This window comes from Aethalodelphis obliquidens, unplaced genomic scaffold, assembly GCF_003676395.1.
Source record: "Aethalodelphis obliquidens isolate GAN/ISIS:26980383/991018 unplaced genomic scaffold, ASM367639v1 scaffold133, whole genome shotgun sequence".
NCBI lineage: Eukaryota > Metazoa > Chordata > Mammalia > Artiodactyla > Delphinidae > Aethalodelphis > Aethalodelphis obliquidens.
The window spans coordinates 207,948-224,454 of NW_020838077.1; the positions used below are offsets into that span (position 1 = coordinate 207,948).

The 16,507-nt window shown below is 43.4% G+C and overlaps 3 protein-coding genes and 3 pseudogenes across 4 annotated transcripts; 4 read left to right on the plus strand and 2 right to left on the minus strand.

Annotated features, from left to right (window-relative positions):
• Positions 1–239: 239 nt before the first annotated feature.
• LOC113616252 (histone H4-like) lies at positions 240–4,747 on the plus strand (annotated as a pseudogene).
• Positions 4,748–5,425: 678 nt separating this feature from the next.
• On the minus strand, positions 5,426–5,811 carry LOC113616234 (histone H2B type 1-like; annotated as a pseudogene).
• Positions 5,812–6,046: 235 nt separating this feature from the next.
• LOC113616229 (histone H2A type 1) lies at positions 6,047–7,208 on the plus strand. Its single transcript, XM_027099583.1, has one exon. The coding sequence runs from the start codon at positions 6,121–6,123 to the stop codon at positions 6,511–6,513; it is 393 nt and encodes a 130-aa protein (XP_026955384.1). The 5' UTR covers positions 6,047–6,120; the 3' UTR covers positions 6,514–7,208.
• A 991-nt stretch (positions 7,209–8,199) lies between these two features.
• On the plus strand, positions 8,200–14,892 carry LOC113616239 (histone H3.1-like; annotated as a pseudogene). Its single transcript, XR_003431251.1, has 2 exons — positions 8,200–8,532; positions 13,468–14,892. The product of XR_003431251.1 is annotated as a histone H3.1-like (transcript).
• On the minus strand, positions 8,685–10,967 carry LOC113616230 (histone H2A type 1-H). The gene has a single exon (XM_027099584.1). The coding sequence runs from the start codon at positions 10,959–10,961 to the stop codon at positions 10,575–10,577; it is 387 nt and encodes a 128-aa protein (XP_026955385.1). The 5' UTR covers positions 10,962–10,967; the 3' UTR covers positions 8,685–10,574.
• Positions 11,247–11,752, plus strand: LOC113616235 (histone H2B type 1-L-like). The gene has a single exon (XM_027099590.1). The coding sequence runs from the start codon at positions 11,274–11,276 to the stop codon at positions 11,652–11,654; it is 381 nt and encodes a 126-aa protein (XP_026955391.1). The 5' UTR covers positions 11,247–11,273; the 3' UTR covers positions 11,655–11,752.
• Positions 14,893–16,507: the final 1,615 nt, after the last annotated feature.

The window sequence follows — 16,507 nt, forward strand, 5'->3', positions numbered from 1 at the left end:
TGTACCTCCCACTTAATCATCTTATATACAACTGACAATGCTGTGTGGGACCTGGTTAGGATTTTGACTTTTATCCTAAGATGGGAAGTCACAGCTTCTGGTTAAGTGTCCTGGGAGACTCACTTCTGGAATATATGAGAAGTCTGAACATTCTGGGCCACCACACAGTTAGGAAGCCAGACCACATAAAAGTGCTCTCGCAGACAGTCCCAGCCCACAGCCAGTGTCAGTTGCCAGACATGTGGGTGAAGATGCTTCCAGACGATTCCAGCCCTCAGCGGCTGTCCCAAGAATCACAAGTCAGTGACCCTCCACCTGGGGCCCCAGACATTTTGGAGCAGACAGCCATTCCTGCTGTGCTCTGCCCTAATTCCTGATCACAGAATCCATGCACATAATAAAATGTTTTGTGCCACCGAGCTTGGGCTGCTTACTATGCAGTAACAGTAACCTGAACAACTCTAGAAACAGGAATTTTCCTGATCTACTCCCTTAGTTTTACTCAGTAGGAGTGTCCCCAATTTTTTGCCACTATAAGTAATGCTTTAGTGAACGTCAGTGTCTTCTTATGGGGCTATTTAAGTTTGTCATATGTTTTCAGAAATGATGATTGTTTACAAAATTGTTGGGCTTGCATGGAGTTTTGTGAGAGTGAGATGATTAGAGATAAGAAAACTCCCCTAAAGACACCATCTAAGTGCTATGTATGGTTATTATATTAAACTGTAAAAAAACATTTGTTGGGGTGTCATTCACTGAGTGTACATTCCAGGCTCTGCACTTGGTGCTGGGGTATGGCTGAGAACAAGACTCCTTTGTTGGAATTCACCTCTTTCGGGATGGTTTTGCAATAATACTGTTTGCTTTCCTGGATCTAGAGCCTTGCAGAGGTGGCACCATCTCGTCTTGTTTGCAGGGCATTTTTTTCAGCAGCTATTTAGAAAACATGCAGGCTGCCAAGGCTCTGTGCAGAAATTAAGTTGGACTAAGAGAAAAAGACACAAGAAGCTCAAAACTGCTCACCCCATAGCTCCCTTTCCCCAGCCACAACGGCCTCTTGCAGTTCCCAGAACACACTAAGTACCTGACTTGGTTACTTGTTCCTTTTGCCTGGAACAGATTTCCCCAGGTAGTGACTCAGCACTTTATGCCAATGACTCCTCCATGACGCCTTGTCTGCATACCCTCCTTAAAATTGAGATCCCCAACTTCCTATCCCCTTTCCTGCTTTATTTTTATCCAAATCACTTACTAAGGAGCTGATATATTAAGAATTTTATTAATTTATTTTTTTATTGCCTAGCTTACCCCTCCCCTCAAAGTGTCACATGAGCAGGAACTTTCACAGGCTTTTTTTCCCCCTTTCACAGGCTTTTTTTTCCCAAGAAACTTTCACAGGCTTTTTTTCACTGTGTATCCTCCATACTAGCATAGTGCTTGTCACATAATCATAGGTGCTTAACAAATACTTGATGATGAAATAAATTAATTTCCCTTTTGCTGGCTGATTGGGTCACATAAAATCATTGGCTCTACAATGATATGCCTGATTTATAACTGGAATTGGCAATACTTTCTATATAATTCTTCTTCCCTTATTGTATGATGCTTAGTTATTTCCCTGATACATATATTGTTTTATTCGATCCAAACAACTTTTTGATGAAACTGGGCTAGCTTTCTACCCCTGTTTTGCGGATAAGGAAACTGGTATGAGCTTCACTGACTTGTCTGTGATCCGCACAGTGACCAGAATGGCATTTGCCTCTTTGTGGTATTGAAGTCACCCCTCGGTGACCTCAGATCATCCATTTTCTGGTATTTTGTTTTGTTTTGTCTTGTTTTGCCAAGGAAACATGGTCTTGGTATCTAAGAGTTCTAACTCCTACCTTCATTGCATGGAGAGGGAGAGGAATACCTGGGGGCCACTAAATGAGAGGTTGGTTGGACCTCTGCTTGGTTAAGCTTGCAGGTCTCCTTCTCACCCCCCTTTCCCTTTCTTCCTGCAGCACAGTTTTATAAATGACAAAGTTTTGTTTTAAAATTCTAAGTCTGTAGTCTTTTTTTGTACACACAGATATTGAGTTTCTAAATCAACACATTTGAGAGCCTGAAGGGTGCTAACCTCTCCCATATGGAAGTGCATCTTTGGGGGCTCTCATCTGGGAATTCAGTTTTATAAACCTTACGTGGGGTTCTTTCCCAGAAGTTGAAGAAAGGGTACAGAAATAGAACCTGGTCATAACAGGAGCAGGAATAGATGGATGAGGTTCTTTGAAAGCACTTCCAAATCTCTAATGTTTCTCAGATATTAAGAAATCATGCAGTCAAATGTAAAATGATATAAAAGTGAAATTCCAACAATTTAATGACAGATATGTGCACGGGAGTTGAGATGGAATGCTAGGATCTGAGCAAAGGAAAGGTGAGGTGTGAGGATTGTTGGTGACCTCTACCTCAAAATCCTCCAGGGAGACAATCAATTCATGTTAGATTGCAAGTGTGACTGTTTAAGATACAATTGTACCAAGAATAAAGAGAGAGAAGTTATAGTACTGTTAAAGATTTATGAAAATGTTCCTTAGGAATCAGGCTACTTCATTTACTTTCTTGACTTACTCAAGCAATTTGTGACCAATAAATTGGTCAGTCAGGCCAGGCATACTTCTCATTACAACTAATATAGTGAATTCTAGTTTGATGAGCATCTCTTGTGAGTTTTGTTATCGTGAATATATTCCTCAGATGTAAGAATCCTAATAAAGTCCCAGCTTGAAGCATTGCATTGTTACTTCCAGTTTACAACAACTAAGGCTCATAGAAACACTGGAAAGGAAAGCAGGCCCTCCTTACGCTCTATGGATTCTCGCATCTCTGTTACAACTTCTGTCTTATAAACCTGCTGAGACAGACTAAATAGTAGGTTCTCATAGAAGAATATGAGGTTATAGAAAACAAATTTATTAAAAAACTTGCACGAACGAAGGTGAGGAATGTACCTACTAAACATATGAAAATAACAAAAAACAAAGAATACCCTTATTATTGACAATAAGCCAATCTGTACAGTAGAGAGGACTTCCTGGATGGTGGAAGATAAAGCCCTTTTGAAGGATAAAATCCTCTGCAGTCTTTTTTCTGTTTTTCATGTAAAATATGAACTCAGGCCTGCTCTTTCTTATAATATTAACTACTTAAATTTCAGAACCTAACCTTAAAAATGAAAGTCTATAATTAATGATTCTCAAAAAAGTAAGATGTTCCTCTACCCTGAAATTACAGTTCCAATCCTCCTTCATAAAAGTAGTCAAAAGAATGTGATCTAAAGAGTTGTCAGATTCTCTTTCTCCTGTCTAATATGGAATTCTCTGCCGGTGTTCAAAACTACCACCGAGTTGTCTGTTCTCAGTTAATAAAAATGTGGGAGTCTCATTTGATTTGTAAGAGATCTCCTAGGAAGTCCAAACATTAGACATTGTTGCATATTCCTTAGATATAGATCTATGCAGTTTGCAATTCTGATCCCTGGCTGGCTGCAAAGGTAACAATGTTGTATTTGACATCTCTTTTTAGCTTGTTAAAAAGAGGACTACTAGTTCCAAAACGGACCAATGGTACTTTCTTTTTCTCCTTCATGCTCAGGGGAACAAAGAAACTCGTATGACTGCTAGATTAATTTAACAAGTAATGTGAGAGTCTGCTTCATTTAAATAACCATACAACACTAAATTGGCATCTTGAATCGTGAATACTTCAGAATCTTACTTGATAAACGTTTCATGGTTCATACCTAGTGGTTTTATACTGAAATCCTGTCATCGTTTTGAGAAGCCCACTCCTGTAGACTTTAGTCCCACTGACCATTTCCAATGCCTTGAATGTGATATCCACTTTCTTACTTCAAGTATCCAGAATGCTGTTTTGTACACCACGCTCCTTTATTGGTAATATTATTTATTCTGGGCTCTTTGGGCTTTCCACGCACATCTCTACTGAAGCATTTATTATCTTACCTGTGTTTTGTTTGTTTATTTATGGACAATGTGTACATATGATTCAAAGTGCTTAAAACGGGCACAATTAAAAAGAGCCTCCATCCATCCCTGCCCCTAGGCCATCCAGCACATTCCGCATTCTCTGGTTAATCTCTTTTTCGTGCCTAAAATACATCTCTGAGTCCACAGCACCTTTTCTTCCCTCTAAGGGCACCGCACCTTAGGCCTCACCTTATCCAAGATGAACTCAGCTACTTCGGGAGTTCCGCCTTTGTTTGGAACAAGGAAAGGGGCAGAACGAGAAATGCGAGTCTTTCCTTCTCGAGTTTCTCTAGTTTTTAATTTGGTCCGAAGAATTCAAATAAACGGCTGCCCCCCCGCCCCCGCCTTGAGTACACCTTTTTTCCACTGTTGTCTTTAGAGTTTCGATTTATCTGTACTCTCAACATGGCAAGGCCACGGCAAGGCGGGGAGGGGCTAGGGTTAATGGTGGTGCTAAGAGCCACGGTAAGGTCCTGTGTGCCAACATCCAGGGTATCACCAGGCCCGCCATCCGGCGCCTGGCCTGCCGCGGTGGAGTCAAGTGCATCTCCGGTCTCATCTACAGAGACGCGGGGTGCTGAAGGTCTTACTATGAAATGTGACCATGGCGCCATAACCTACACCCAGCGTGCCAAGCGCAAGACGGTCACCGCTGTAGACTTTGTTCTCTCAAGCTCCAGGGACACACCCACTATGGCTTTGGCGGCTGATTGCAGTATTGCTGTTTTCAATTGTAAAAGCTCTTTTCAGGGGTACCTATCTTTTCTTTTAAGGAGTTATCTGTTCAGATCACGTATTGCAGCTGAAGTCTTGTTCCTTAGTTCCTGCACTAGTGTACGGCATCGTGGTCTGCTGCAAAGTGATACGAGAAAAAGGGCTATGCAGTGAATGGGTGTGGAGTTCCTGTACACGTAAAAATGGCTTCCATTCACAATGCTTACAGGCTCCCAGGCGCACTTATAGAATGGGCTAAACTGCAAACATTTTAATCTGGGGCTTCCTAACTGTGAAATTAAACTAGTATCTAAAGGGAACCAGTCCAGTGACTTCCTGGATTTCCCTGGCGTTGTCATTGTTGTTCTCGAGGTTTTCAGGTATTGTCTGTCCAGTCAAAACCTGGGGAGACGGGCTAGATGAATCAAAGAACATAGTGTTGACACCAGAAGTGCTCGCCAAAATGCACTTCCTTGTCTGAACATTTGTCAGATTAACACCAAATTTGGGTTAAACGTCACCTCTTCAAATATTACCCAAATCCAGCAAAGACACCTCCTCCTTCTCTCTCCCCGCCACCTTCCCCCACCCCCCGCACGGAAATGACAGGCAAGGCTCCCCAGCTTTCTTGAGAAGTGTTAAGTAGCTCTGAAAAGAGCCTTTGGGTTTGGTAACGCCTATAAACACATTTACTTGGAGCTGGTATACTTGGTGACAGCCTTGGTGCCCTCAGACACTGCATGCTTGGCCAGCTTTCCAGGCAGCAGCAGGCGAACGGCCGTCTGGATCTCCCTGGATGTAATGGTCGAGCGCAATGCGCCAGGCGCGACGCCTCGCCCGCGATGCGCTCGAAGATGTCGTTAACGAACGAATTCATGATGCCCATGTCCTTGGACGAGATGCCATTGTCCGGATGGACCTGCTTCAGCACCTTGTACACGTACACGGAGTAGCTGTCCTTGCGGCTGCGTTTGCGCTTCTTGCCATCCTTCTGTGCCTTATTCACCGCCTTCTTGGAGCCCTTCTTTGGGGCAGGAGTGGACGTCGCAGGCTAAGGCATGCTAAAGTACTGCGATCGAAATGAAACAAAGGACCAGGAAAGTAAAAGGCGCTTCTTTAACAACAAGGGTTTATGCAAATGAGGTGGGATAAAGGTGGCTGGTGATTGGTGATTTTCTCCACTGACGTCATAGTTCAATTTTTGCCCAGTCAAGGTAGGCATCCTGCATAGTGGCGTTTCCATTGGCCTAAATGAAAGTAAAATGTTAGCCAATCGTACCGCTTCCTTTTCGCGCCTAGCAGGGCCTATAAAATATGCGTTTTTAAGTTTTTGCTTCTTATCTTTGATAGCCGTTGTTGATCCCGAGCCATGTCCGGACGAGGCAAACAAGGGGGCAAGGCTCGCGCCAAGGCTAAGACTCGCTCTTCGCGGGCCGGGCTCCAGTTTCCCGTGGGCCGAGTGCACCGCCTGCTCCGTAAGGGCAACTACGCCGAGCGGGTCGGGGCCGGCGCGCCGGTGTACCTTGCGGCGGTGCTGGAGTACCTGACGGCCGAGATCCTGGAGCTGGCGGGTAACGCGGCCCGCGACAACAAGAAGACGCGCATCATCCCGCGCCACCTGCAGCTGGCCATCCGCAACGACGAGGAGCTCAACAAGCTGCTGGGTAAAGTCACCATCGCGCAGGGTGGGGTCCTGCCCAACATCCAGGCCGTGCTGCTGCCCAAGAAGACTGAGAGCCACCACAAGGCCAAAGGCAAATAGAAGTCTGGATGCAGCTCAAGTTTCGCAATCAAACCAAAGGCTCTTTTCAGAGCCACCTACAGTTTTCTGGGAAGAACTGAGCACTAGGTTTATAAAGCTTATACTCTAGATAATACTTAGGACCATTATAGGTGAATTATACCAACCTCAAAACTTGTGTTAGGAAGTGATTTCTACTCCATGTTAAAGTGTGTGAAATAACCTATAAACTTTGATTCAACACCATTGGCAGATTTGAGGGGTTATGTGGAGTGAGTCATTCTTAAGTATTGTCACCTTCACCTCTACGCATCATGAACCTCTGGAAAGCACAAACTTCTGGTGGAAGGTCAATGTGCCTTTTTGTGGCAGTTTTAAGACATCTTTGTTTTCTGGGTTCTAGACATCCTGAATGTTCAGGGATCAAACCAAACCTGTATCTTAGGTCAAAGGCCATTCTTGGAGCCGTAAGATATCTGAGAAAGACCTAATTTCACATCAGTGTACATTACCTTTTATATTGCTGATTAAGGAATATTTAAATACTCAGGCTTCTTATTGGAAAAGTTAGCTGAGGTGCCTGACAATTATACTCATTGTTTATTATTGGGTTCTCAAGTATTTTCCAAGCTCCCTCGCACCCATCCATACAAACAGATGTCTATATAAGTCGATGATCATTCGTTTCAGGATAAAAATGCTAAGTTCTAGTTTAAAATGCCGTTTTCTTAGTCTTTTTATTGTTAAAAGACCTTGTACTGATGGGATTAGATCATTTTTTCCTTAAAAAAAAAAAAGCCTGCCTTGGTAATTTCTAGGCCCTGGGGGGAGGGGGAGGATCAGATGTATCAGATGCCAGGCAAGGAGGCTCTCCTAAGGTTCTGCCAGTTGCTAAGGAACTATTGGATGTAGATGCAAACCCAAGGGGTGTGTAGCTTGCGGTAAACATAGGTTACTGGTGGGGAATTAGATTCTTTAAAAACAAAGGAATTACATTCCTAAAATAGAAAAATAAATTGTGCTGCAATGGAATTGTTTTATACTAACTAACAATGAAAAGAAGTTCATGTAAGGATGAGTTTCCCTATGAAGTTATTAACCCTTTAATTCCTCACATGCAAATCAGATTGTACTTACTGAAAAAAATTTTTAAGTTCTTAAAATTCGTGTTTGAAGGAAAGCTGAGGGGTGATGGTACAGTGCTACTATTAACCAATTGTGGCCACTGATCACTGGATATGTGGCTCGTTTGAACAAAGCAGTAGACATGTAATATACACACTGGATTTCAAACTGCAAAATAAAAAAAATTAATGTGAAATATCTAACAATTATATTGATTACATGTTGAAATGAATATTTTAGATATATGAGGTTAAACAGAATACTATTAAAAACAATTTCTTCTGTTTTTATTTTGTTCTAATGTTGCTAGAAAAGTTTCTGTTTCTTATGTAGCTTGTATTTATTTCTACTGGAAATTGCTGTTACAGAGCAAACAACTTTACAGGAAAAATGAAAAAAAATTGAGGTCACAGATAACTGACACTGTCGGAGGATTGGGGGAACAACAAATAAAATTTTCGAGTCCTAACCAGTCCGGTTACCGGTTGGATAGTCCTGGTCTCCTTTTGTCCAATCAGCTTGTGACTCTCGCTATAAATAGGTGGCTAGGGCGCGCCTTTATGCTAGCTGAACCATCTAGTCATGGCTCGCACTAAGCAGACCGCTCGCAAGTCCACCGGCGGCAAGGCGCCACGTAAGCAGCTGGCCACCAAGGCGGCCCGCAAGAGCGCGCCGGCCACGGGCGGCGTGAAGAAGCCGCACCGCTACCGGCCCGGCACGGTGGCCCTGCGCGAGATCCGCCGCTACCAGAAGTCCACGGAGCTGCTGATCCGCAAGCTGCCGTTCCAGCGCCTGGTGCGCGAGATCGCGCAGGACTTCAAGACCGACCTGCGCTTCCAGAGTTCTGCCGTGATGGCGCTGCAGGAGGCGTGCGAGGCCTATCTGGTGGGACTCTTCGAGGACACCAACCTGTGTGCCATCCACGCCAAGCGCGTCACCATCATGCCTAAGGACATCCAGCTTGCCCGCCGCATCCGCGGGGAGAGGGCGTGAGCCTGAAGGTCTCCCATCCACCCCAAAAGGCTCTTTTCAGAGCCGCCTACATGCACACTGAAAAAGGACTGTTTCCCTGCTAATTACTGCTACTAGCTTTGCTTGTGGGAGACAGGTGAACTTTATACATTGTGATTTTCTAAGTACCAGGTGTATGTGTTATTTCCGTCTCCCAATGTAGTAAAACAAGTGGTTAGATCTTTCTTACATTCCTAATTTCTCTTTTAGTTAGAAAACACTACTGCTACGATTAGACTGTCAGATGTAATCATGCCCATTCCTTTTCTGAGGGGGCTTGTGAAATGTAGGACCTATGATTTCCACATGGGATTTAGGGTGATGCTAATATTTTACCAAGTTAAAATGATCTAATGCTTTCTACTTGGATTAACACCTTAAGCAAAAAATAATTGAGTGTCCCCTCCCAGGAATCAGCCTTCCTATGGGAAAAAAGATTTCATGGGAAGCAGTCGTCCCCCACCCCCTCCCCGGGCACATCTAAGGCCAATTTCTAATCAGATTGGTATTCTTGAGTGTGTAAACAGGGCCTTCTAGCTTGGGGAACTGAGATATTAAGTCAAGAGGGGCCCACAACAGAGATGGCCCTTTCTGCTGGCTGGGTAGGGCACCCTCCCCTGAATATATGCAGTCAGTATATTGCTTCCCCAAGTAATCTTTCAGTCCTCATTATTTGAAGATTTATTCAGGGGAAATGAGCAGTCCTAGTTATGTGTACATTTCTAATTATGTGGATACAAATATTCCATGTCTCTAAACTAAGTGCTGAACTCCGGTAGTGTTATCCTTCTACCTAAGCTTTTCTGGAATTTCAACATAATTTCATCATTCCATACAAGGAACTTGGATTTTTGCTATAGTAATGGCTCACAAAAATGAATACTCAAGACGCCAGACCATTTTGGCTCATGCTAATGGGTAGATGGTGATGCCAAGTACTAAGATAAGATTCACTGGGAAAGTAGTGATGATGTTCAGTCTGGGATATACATTTTGAATTCGCCGGAGATCTACAAGACTATCAGAAAGTAGATGTATGTGTATGTCTGAACTTGAGATAAGTCTGGGATGGACATAAGATTTGGAAGTCATTAGTATATATAAAGCATTGAAACCAAAGGACTGGCCTAGAAATCCCTCTGGCTCTTCCTCTCTTGCGATCACTCTGCCTTATTTGCCAGTATCGAACTTTTTCTCATTTGCCTGCACACACCACAAGCCATGAATTTGGTGACGCTCATTTTCTGCTGGAATCCCTACACTTTCCTCTATTTCCCGACTTCCTTTAATCCTCAGACCAAGTGTTACCTCTCACAGATCTTATTCCTCTATGCTCCCCTTATATTCTGAGCTTACTTATCTTGCTAAATTGTTCTTTATTTACTTTTGTTTCTCCCCATTAGACTTTCTTTAGGACCGGCGGCGTCTCGTTAACATTGTATCCTTAATGCCTGGTATCCAAGCGTGTGATATTTGTTGAAAATAAGCCTAAGTAACGACTGCGTATCGTGTTTTAAAACAACTCTTTAAAAGCAAATTTTAAGATGCAGGATTTACTATCTTTCTGACACCCCAAATGAGTTTGTGTATCATTCACAAAAAAACCACCTCAGGGCCCCTCCAACAGATACTTTGGCTTCATAAAAACTCACTTATGCCACTTGCCTAACTCCCACATATGGACCTAGATAGATGTGAGCCAATAACCTTGTAGCTTCAGTGACTTTGAAATTAGTCTAACACAAATGTCAATTTTGTTGACTTCTAAATAACAACTGTGAAATATGAACAGGAAAGATGAGGATATTCTAGGACTGAAGCCTAACTAGAGAGTATCAGTACTGTACTTCACAGAACAAATTAAAAATGTACCAAGTCGTGTCACCTTTTTTATGATGATAGAAGTGGCTCTGAAAAGAGCCTTTTGTTGCTTCCAAACTTGATCCCTACTTGGCCTTGTGGTGGCTCTCGGTCTTCTTGGGCAGCAGCACGGCCTGGATGTTGGGCAGGACGCCGCCCTGCGCGATAGTGACTTTACCCAACAGCTTGTTAAGCTCCTCGTCGTTGCGGATAGCCAGCTGTAGGTGACGCGGGATGATGCGCGTCTTCTTGTTGTCGCGGGCCGCGTTACCCGCCAGCTCCAGGATCTCGGCCGTCAGGTACTCCAGCACCGCCGCCAAGTACACCGGAGCGCCAGCCCCGACCCGCTCAGCGTAATTGCCTTTGCGGAGCAGACGGTGCACTCGGCCCACGGGGAACTGAAGCCCAGCCCGCGAAGACCGGGTCTTAGCCTTGGCACGAGCCTTGCCGCCTTGTTTGCCTCGCCCAGACATAACTCGACACCAACCGACGCTTCCAAAGATAACTGACGCAAAAGCTTTAAAGCGCACCTTTTATAGCCCCTGCTGGGCGCGAAAAGGAAGCTATACGATTGGCTAACATTTTACTTTCACTTAGACCAATGGAAACGCGACTATGCAGAATGCTTACCTTGATTGGGCAAAACTGAGCTATGACTTCACTGGAGAAGAATCACCAATCACTAGAAACCTTTACTGCACCTCATTTGCATAAAGCCTTGTTGTTAAAGAGGTACCTGTTGGTGTCCTGATCTTCGTTTATCCCTTGTATCGCAGTTTTTCGCCATGCCTGAGTTTGCCAAGTCCACTCCTGCCCCGAAGAAGGGTTCCAAGAAGGCGGTGACCAAGGCCCAGAAAAAAGATGGTAAGAAGCGCAAGCGCAGCCGCAAGGAAAGTTACTCGGTGTACGTCTACAAGGTGCTGAAGCAGGTCCACCCGGACACCGGTATCTCGTCTAAAGCCATGGGCATCATGAATTCGTTTGTTAACGACATTTTCGAGCGCATCGCGGGCGAGGCGTCGCGCTTGGCGCATTACAACAAGCGCTCGACCATCACCTCCAGGGAGATCCAGACGGCCGTGCGCCTGCTGCTGCCCGGCGAGCTGGCCAAGCACGCCGTGTCTGAGGGCACCAAGGCTGTCACCAAGTACACCAGCTCCAAGTGAGTCACTGATTGCAGAGCGATTGATCAGACTTTCTCACACCCAATGGCTCTTTTCAGAGCCACCTACACTTTCCGAAAAAGAGCTTGTCCGTTGTTAGGTCTGTTTTGAAATGTTTCATGTTTTCTTGAATGTGTAAGTATAGCTTTAGATTAAAAGTTTGTACGTTTTTTGGGGAGCCTTGATTCTCATGCATTTTTGCATGTTCGTTACAGTTACCTTTCACTATTATAAGTAGATTTCGTGTACTTAGTGAAGAACTAATAATGCATGTATCCTTCAGTTTGCAGAAGTATTTGAAGATAACTCATTGCACTGCAAGTAGCCAGAGCATCGCAATAACTCCTGGGGTTTTCTTTATCCTATCCTGGGTTTTCTGGATCCTATCCCGATAAGCTACCTAGTTTCTGGGTCCTATCCAATAAGCTACTTAGCTACTTACTGCCTATGAAATTGAAGTAAGGAATTACTTACTCCTGGAGGATTCAGAAGTCGAAGGTATTAGTTGACAAGGAGGCCGAATTCGCAGCCAGTGTGTCTGAATGCTTCCTCCCTAAGCTGCAACGGGCCCACAACCTTATGCATTATTAAAATCTCAACCTTAATAGTTGGAAGCTGGGGTAATTTTAAGATCGAGTGCTGACAGGACTTGATGAGTTACGAGACAGCATAATGTAGATTGTTTCATTTTCTAGTTTCTCACCTAGTTCCCTCTCCTTTCAATGTACCCCACCTTGCTCCACCACCTCCCATACGTAACTGTGAAATGATAAGCATTGCTAAAGGGATTAGATGGCTTTTAGTCATGGAGTAAACAAGAGCAGTTTGAAATATAAACCTGAGTCCTTTCTCTTGTAAGAGAAAAGGTTGGAAATTTAAAATTTTTTCCTTCACCTCTTCAGTTCTCTTTGAAATTATACCTTTCCTATGTTGGTAGGAAAGCCTGGTGCCTCTGAAAAACCCAAAGGCGTTTTCTTTTTTTCTTGAAACAAGTTACAATGTTTAAAACATTTTAATGGAAACACAATAGGAAGAACTAGTGTCCCCAGTACATTACAGAAATTAAAAAGGGTACTTTATCACTGGCAAATAAATCCATAAATCTTGCTTGCTGACCACTTGATCAACCAGACCAAAAAAAAAATCATCTATCCCCAAATTAATTCTGAATGTAACAAATAGATTTGGGAAACCATAGTATATAGAACAGAATAGAATTTTAGTAATAGCTCCAAGTATGATGTTAAAGGCATTTCATTGGTGGAGAAAAGAATTATTTTAAAAATCTGGCTGATTAAGGAATTGCTAGGGAATTGTTTAAAACTGTGCTATGGAGAATTAATGGGAAGGAATAATAAGCAGACATTAATAACTTGTTATTAAAAACTCAAGGGAAATTGAGTTAAATACAGCAGTGTAAAGAGGTTTTAAAAGGGCATATGCAGCATTGCATACATTTTCTTTGAAAGAATATGTGCTTTTATCTATTCAACAAAATACCAAATTAGCTACCAGCAGTGATCTCTGTGTGGTGAGATAACGAGCTTTGCCCTTTTCCACAACACTAATGTTTTGCGTGCGCATTCAAAAGCAATTGTTAAAGCCTTAAAACATGGTAACAAAATAAGTTACCACAGCGTGAAACAGTACAAAGGAACAGAGAAGGCCTCTTTTTCTTTTTTTTTTTTTTTGGTCAAATTCCCCTCCCCCGCTTAGGGAGGGACTTCCCGCCTTCAGGTTCTCAGTTCGGTCCGCTACCGGACGTATAAAAGCTTGCATCCGCGATCCGTGGAAGCAAAGGTTTGTTGAGCTTCAGTAAGTGCTCGTTATGTCGGGTCGTGGGAAGGGCGGGAAGGGTCTCGGAAAGGGGGGCGCCAAGCGCCACCGCAAGGTGCTGCGCGATAATATTCAGGGCATCACTAAGCCCGCTATTCGGCGTTTGGCTAGGCGTGGTGGCGTCAAGCGCATCTCTGGCCTCATCTACGAGGAGACTCGCGGGGTGCTGAAGGTGTTCCTGGAGAACGTGATTCGGGACGCTGTCACTTACACTGAGCACGCCAAGCGCAAGACCGTCACCGCCATGGACGTGGTCTACGCGCTCAAGCGCCAGGGACGCACGCTTTACGGCTTTGGCGGCTAGAGTGTTCAGTTTTGTGTCTGTTCTGTTAACAAAAGGCCCTTTTCAGGGCTTCCTACTTTTCGCTTGTAAGGAGCTGTGATTCTCTAATTTTTTCATTGCTTGGAGATGTTAAAAAGTATTTAATTATTGTACTTTAGCCTGCGAAATTTTGTGCTCATTCTGGGACGCGTGTGTTCCCAATCCCGCCTAGATACAGCAGGGGTCGTTAGGACCGCTGTCCAGTCAATTCTTTACCTAAGGATATATCCACGCTGAGTTGGTATGGAATCTTTAGTTGTGTAATTTGCTAAAGGAGGTAGTGGGGAAAGTCCTTGCAGATGCCTACGTTCGCTACTATGTAACTTTTTCTTTTACAAGGTAACATAGTTGAACCACCTATTAAAAGTGGGGTAACTGTATCAGTTAATACACTGTACCACTGGCAAGAAGTCACACACAATCTGGAGTCTGGCAGTGTTACTTGGAAAAAGTGTATTCAGATCCCAAAGTGGGAAAGTTTTATAGAAAAAGAATTCGTCTTTAAGATTAGTTAGTGACATCTCTGCCTCTCTAAAGGTAATAACTATCTTGTCAAATCAAGCTCGCAGGCATGTTCTATGTCCCTGGAGGGATAGTCAGTAGCCTATTACTGGTCTGGATCACTTATTTACCACAAAGGATAGGGAGAACATTTTAAACTTAAATTAGTCCATTCATAGAGTCAAGTGAGTAAAGGGTTTTTTGGTTGATTTTAAAAGGCGAGGCTCATAATTAGCGCTCATTAAGTCTTAATTTATGTATTTGGTGAAGTGAATGTCACTGGTGACAAGAACTGGGGAGGGACAGTTATAGTAATGGATTCAGATAAAGCAAAAGTACAAAATTCCTGGTCCACGTATGGAGAGCACATATGTTTTCTTTAGACATATTTTTCTTAATTTTTTGTCATTAATGTAAGCATGTTAATGAAAAATGTACTTGTTTTCTACTTGTGAAAAATCGTCCGACTTGGCACCGCTAAGCAGACCCACATATATTTTGGACATAAAAAATAATCTCTCTGTTTAGGATGTAAAAGATAAAAATAAATATTTTAGGAGATGTAAATGTCCTGTTTTGTGACTTCACTACCAAAGGAATGCAAGATGGTGAAACGTTTAAGCATAATCATTAGAAGCAGATGGCTTGGGATTAAACCTATACCACCATTCTCTTGTGGTGAGAACGGGTTAAGTTACACATCTTTTCTGGGCCTTAGTTTCTCCATTTATACAACTGTGTGATAATGATATTGATACCTCGCTCAAAGGATTGTTTTGAGGATTCATGAGTTGATAAATGAAAAGTGCTTAAGTACCAGTGCCTGACAAATAGTAAGTGCAAAGTGTAGCAGTTATTACTCATCTATGCCTCATCCCTAATTGCATCACAACCACATTCCAGCTGAGATTCTCTAGTCTGTTATGGGGCCATGGGAAATACCCTAAAGTCAATATGTTTTTTGAACCAGTTTTTGCACTTGGAGATATTATCTTGATTATTCCTAAGTGTCACACCTGTTCGTTTGTACTCACATTCTGGGTGGTAAATAAAAGGCAGGAGGAGCCTTCCTTAGCCTTCTGAGGATGGTCACAGCATAACTGGGTAGGTTTGCTGTGATTTTTGTCTTTCTCTTTCTCACTTTCTATCAACCTCATCTCATTTTTTCTGAATAGCCATAGAATTTAACTTCCAAAGAGAAACCCAGACATCATGTGGACAAAAGATCTGTCTCTCATGTGAAGGCACATAAGAATTACTATGAAAAAGTTGTTTGTTTAAATAATAACTGGTCTTTCCCTAGACCAGTTAATCAGAATCTGTAGGATTGGGTCACCTCAAATACAACTCATTAGCACTTCCCACTTCTACTGGTCCCACAGGCCTTTTCAAATCTAAGGGGAAATCTCGGTGTTTTAATACCCTCTTTTCATCAATTTCAACTTTAAGAGAATGCTCTCAAAGGCTGTGGAACTCTCAGACCCAAAGCTCAGACCCAAATTAATGGACAAAGGATCAATCATCCTTTCTTGCAATGAGAGGGCCTGTCCAGGAGTTCAAGTCCTTACCTTTCTCCCAAGAGAGGATTTAGTTCAAAATTCATGGGTTTATTTTATCTGTGGTTAATGGATTAAAGTTTGTTGCATAAAAAGTTCTTGCTATAAACATCTGCTAGGTTCAGCGGTTATAGAATCGAGACATCAGAAACCAAGGACAACTTCTTGGCTTTCCTTTCCAGCTGTACTGGGAAAATTACCCTTAAAAAAGAAACCGTAGGAGTTCCCTGGTGGCGCAGTAGTTGGTGATCTGCCTGCCAATGCAGCGGACATGCGTTCCATCCCTGGCCAGGGAGGATCCCACATACTGCAGAGCGGCTAAGCCCGTGTGCCACAGCTGCTGACCCTGCACTCTGGAGCCCGAGAGCCACAACCGCTGAGCCCGTGCACCACAACTACTGAAGCCCACACGCTCTAGGGCCCACGTGCTGCAACTACTGAACCCGCATGCTGCAACTACTGAGGCCCATGCTCCTGGAACCCATACTCCACAACAGGAGGCGCCGCAATGGGAGGCCCACTTACTGCAACAGAGAGTAGCCCCCGCTCCCCTGCTTGCCACAACTGAAGAAACCCCACGCGCAGCGACAAAGACCCAATGCAGACAAAACAAAAAACAAAAAACACAACATAGTCTACAC